The sequence below is a fragment of the Siniperca chuatsi genome, linkage group LG2, assembly GCF_020085105.1.
Source record: "Siniperca chuatsi isolate FFG_IHB_CAS linkage group LG2, ASM2008510v1, whole genome shotgun sequence".
Classification (NCBI taxonomy): Eukaryota; Metazoa; Chordata; class Actinopteri; order Centrarchiformes; family Sinipercidae; genus Siniperca; species Siniperca chuatsi.
In genome coordinates, this window is record NC_058043.1 from 220001 (window position 1) to 225000 (window position 5000).

The 5000-nt window shown below is 46.9% G+C and overlaps 1 protein-coding gene and 1 long non-coding RNA gene across 5 annotated transcripts in view; one reads left to right on the forward strand and one right to left on the reverse strand.

Moving 5' to 3' along the window:
• LOC122886380 (deoxynucleotidyltransferase terminal-interacting protein 1) overlaps positions 1 to 5000 on the reverse strand; it is a 16941-nt gene that overhangs the window by 5447 nt on the left and 6494 nt on the right. For all 3 annotated transcript variants that reach the window (XM_044218487.1, XM_044218494.1, XM_044218477.1), the window contains 6 exons: positions 4373 to 4471; positions 4046 to 4105; positions 3910 to 3966; positions 3219 to 3280; positions 3081 to 3123; positions 2534 to 2592 (listed from right to left, as the gene is read on the reverse strand). In XM_044218487.1, the coding sequence (XP_044074422.1) occupies positions 2534 to 2592; positions 3081 to 3123; positions 3219 to 3280; positions 3910 to 3966; positions 4046 to 4105; positions 4373 to 4471 (380 nt within the window). The remainder of the gene's footprint in view (positions 1 to 2533; positions 2593 to 3080; positions 3124 to 3218; positions 3281 to 3909; positions 3967 to 4045; positions 4106 to 4372; positions 4472 to 5000) is intronic.
• LOC122886508 overlaps positions 1 to 5000 on the forward strand; it is a 20479-nt gene that overhangs the window by 1279 nt on the left and 14200 nt on the right. For both annotated transcript variants that reach the window (XR_006380380.1, XR_006380379.1), the window contains exon 2: positions 3006 to 3025. This is a non-coding gene — a long non-coding RNA (uncharacterized LOC122886508). The remainder of the gene's footprint in view (positions 1 to 3005; positions 3026 to 5000) is intronic.

A 5000-nucleotide genomic window follows, 5' to 3' on the forward strand; every position in this document is an offset into this window, starting at 1 on the left:
ATGTTGACATGATGTCGACATGCTGACATGATGTTGACATGATGACATCGTGTGGACATGTTGACATGATGTCGACATGCTGACATGATGTTGACATGTTGACATGATGTCGACATGCTGACATGATGTCGACATGCTGACATGTTGACATGATGACATGGTGTGGACATGCTGACATGTTGTTGACATGATGACATGATGTGGACATGTTGACATGATGTCGACATGCTGACATGTTGTTGACATGATGACATGGTGTTGACATGGTGTCGACATGTGACATGGTGTTGACATGATGTTGACATGATGACATGATGTGGACATGCTGACATGTTGTTGACATGATGACATGATGTCGACATGCTGACATGGTGTCGACATGCTGACATGGTGTTGACATGCTGACATGTTGTTGACATGCTGTTGACATGCTGACATGATGTGGACATGCTGACATGATGTGGACATGCTGACATGATGTCGACATGCTGACATGGTGTTGACATGCTGTTGACATGCTGACATGATGTGGACATGCTGACATGATGTGGACATGCTGACATGATGTGGACATGCTGACATGTTGTTGACATGATGACATGATGTCGACATGCTGACATGGTGTTGACATGTTGTTGACATGATGACATGATGTGGACATGCTGACATGCTGTCGACATGCTGACATGATGTCGACATGATGACATGCTGTCGACATGTTGACATGATGTTGACATGTTGTTGACATGCTGACATGATGTGGACATGCTGACATGCTGTCGACATGTTGACATGATGTTGACATGTTGACATGATGTGGACATGCTGACATGTTGTTGACATGATGACATGATGTGGACATGTTGACATGGTGTTGACATGGTGTCGACATGCTGACATGATGTTGACATGATGACATGGTGTTGACATGGTGTCGACATGCTGACATGATGTTGACATGCTGACATGTTGTTGACATGGTGTCGACATGTTGACATGATGTTGACATGCTGACATGTTGTTGACATGTTGACATGATGTTGACATGTTGACATGATGTTGACATGGTGTCGACATGCTGACATGATGTTGACATGATGACATGGTGTTGACATGATGACATGATGTGGACATGCTGACATGATGTTGACATGATGTCGACATGCTGACATGATGTCAACATGATGTCGACATGATGACATGGTGTTGACATGTTGACATGATGTCGACATGATGACATGATGTTGACATGATGTGGACATGACGTTGACATGCTGAGATGATGTTGACATGATGTTGACATGTTGTTGACATGGTGAGATGTTGTTGACATGATGTCGACATGCTGACATGATGTCGACATGATGTCGACATGATGACATGGTGTTGACATGATGACATGATGTGGACATGTTGACATGGTGTTGACATGGTGTCGACATGCTGACATGATGTTGACATGATGACATGGTGTTGACATGGTGTCGACATGCTGACATGATGTTGACATGCTGACATGTTGTTGACATGGTGTCGACATGTTGACATGATGTTGACATGCTGACATGTTGTTGACATGCTGACATGATGTTGACATGTTGACATGATGTTGACATGGTGTCGACATGCTGACATGATGTTGACATGATGACATGGTGTTGACATGATGACATGATGTGGACATGCTGACATGATGTTGACATGATGTCGACATGCTGACATGATGTCAACATGATGTCGACATGATGACATGGTGTTGACATGATGACATGATGTGGACATGATGTTGACATGTTGTTGACATGGTGAGATGTTGTTGACATGATGTCGACATGCTGACATGATGTCGACATGATGTCGACATGATGACATGGTGTTGACATGATGACATGATGTGGACATGCTGACATGATGTTGACATGATGTCGACATGCTGACATGATGTCGACATGATGTCGACATGATGACATGGTGTTGACATGTTGACATGATGTCGACATGATGACATGATGTTGACATGATGTGGACATGACGTTGACATGCTGAGATGATGTTGACATGATGTTGACATGTTGTTGACATGGTGAGATGTTGTTGACATGATGTCGACATGCTGACATGTTGTTGACATGATGACATGATGTTGACATGATGACATGTTGTTGACATGATGACATGATGTTGACATGATGACATGGTGTTGACATGATGACATGGTGTTGACATGATGACATGATGTGGACATGCTGACATGTTGACATGATGTCGACATGCTGACATGATGTCGACATGATGCTGACATGATGTCGACATGATGTCGACATGATGACATGGTGTTGACATGATGACATGATGTGGACATGCTGACATGATGTTGACATGATGTCGACATGCTGACATGATGTCGACATGATGTCGACATGATGACATGGTGTTGACATGTTGACATGATGTCGACATGATGACATGATGTTGACATGATGTGGACATGACGTTGACATGCTGAGATGATGTTGACATGACGTTGACTTACTTGTTGGCTCTGGATCCGAGCACAAACGTGCTGCTGTCGTTCAGTCTGGACGGATCCCACTGAAACACACAGTATTTGTGTTATTATCAGCATGCTGAACGGCTGACAGCGGGTTATGATTGGACTCCTGAATAAGGATGGGAATTGATAAGGTTTTATGGATATTGCTCCGATTTGTTATCGATTCCCTTATTGATTCCCAATCAATTTTGTGCGGGGAAAAGTAGATTCCCGTCTGTACTCCTGAATGATCGCTTGTGTTGCTGATGATTCGATGAGCATGATCAGCTGCTGCAGCAGGAAGTGGTGGAACGGAGCTGACACGTATGAAGTGTGTAGTGACATCAGTGACTCTGCAGCGTTTCATACCTGTAATCTGACTGAAGTCTGTAAACTCTGAGCTGCAGGTTTGTGCCTTCAGGTTCAGACTTACACACTTACTGTCACAACCTGAGGCAGATACAACTCTCAGGTGTGTGTGTGTGTGTGTGTGTGCATGCGCTCAGACTGTCGACAGGTGACGTGCGGGGTCCTTTAACAGACTCACCTTTGGTCCTTCTCTCTTGATGGGATCAGACTTGAGCTTCACTCTGAGGACAGGAACAGTCACAGGTTTGTCAAGAGTTGTAATCTACCTGGATGCTGATGATGATGTCACCTGCAGTGTTACCTGTCAGATACTTACTGAGTGGAGAAGGTGTGAGGTCGATCAGAGGAAACCGCCGCCGCACCTGGACGAGTCCTCCTCTGAAGACACACAGTGATCACAGTTAATGATACAATTAGTGCTGTCACCTGTCCGTCACCTGTCTGCCACACCTGTCCGCCACACCTGTCCGCCACACCTGTCCGTCACCTGTCTGCCACACCTGTCTGCCACACCTGTCTGCCACACCTGTCTGCCACACCTGTCCGTCACCTGTCTGCCACACCTGTCTGCCACACCTGTCTGCCACACCTGTCCGCCACACCTGTCCGTCACCTGTCTGCCACACCTGTCTGCCACACCTGTCTGCCACACCTGTCCGTCACCTGTCTGCCACACCTGTCTGCCACCTGTCTGCCACACCTGTCTGCCACACCTGTCTGCCACCTGTCTGCCACACCTGTCCGTCACACCTGTCCGTCACCTGTCCGATAGCAGCTGTTTCATACAGACTGATGAGCAGCAGGGGGGGCTGCAGGCTCTACAGCGACCCCCCCACACTGATGGTTAAGCCTCGAACACTAAGTAACTTTAATAAAAAGCAGCGCTGACGTGTTTCATTATGATCGTTCATGTTGAGTTTGTAAACACAGGATTTACTGCAATGCTGCTTTCACCTGAACATGGTCACCTGACTGGCTAACACCTGAGAGGTCAGAGGTAACAGTACCTTCTTGAGGAGCGGGCTTCCTCTCTGACTGTAGTCTTCATCAGCAGCTCTGGACCTCTGACAGGACACAAAGAACCAGATCAGAGTCGGACCAGGTTACAACATGTTCTGGATGTTCTCATCGGTCCGTTCCTACCTTGATGGCGACCTCTGACCCCGCCTTCTTCACCTCCCCCTCTGGAAACAGCTGTTTGGCCTGGTGATGACATCAGAGGACACCATAGTAACCACACAGAAAAACAGACAGCTGAGGTCAAAGGTCATGAGGTCAGAACCCTGTAGAACCTGCTGACACCTGGTGTGATGTCACAGTGACAGCTGATTCAGCCAATCATCGGCTTTCTGTTTAACGTTTAGTGTGTGGGCAAACAGGAAGCGAAGGAGAACATCACAGATACACAGGTGAGTACAGGTGCTCACATGACCAGCAGGGTCAGAGGTCAGACAACAGCAGTGATCTCACATGTTCCAGAACGTTCCTGCAGGCCTCTCTGATCAGCTGATCAGTCTGAACGTCGTCTCCAACGTTCTCCTTCACGTTCTCCGCCGCTTTGTCAAAGAACTGCAACAAAAACAACGACATGAGAACATCAACAACCTGCTCACACCTGTTCACACATGTTCACACCTGTTCACACCAGTTCACACCTGCTCACACATGTTCACACCAGTTCACACCAGTTCACACCAGTTCATACATGTTCACACCTGCTCACACATGTTCACACCTGTTCACACCTGCTCACACCAGTTCATACATGTTCACACCTGCTCACACCAGTTCATACATGTTCACACCTGTTCACACCTGCTCACACCAGTTCACACATGTTCACACCTGCTCACACATGTTCACACCTGCTCACACATGTTCACACCTGCTCACACATGTTCACACCTGTTCACACCTGCTCACACCAGTTCACACATGTTCACACATGTTCACACATGTTCACACCTGCTCACACCTGTTCACACATGTTCATACATGTTCACACCTGCTCACACATGTTCACACATGTTCACACCTGCTCACACATGTTCACACATGTTCACACCTGCTCACACATGTTCACACCAGTTCACACCTG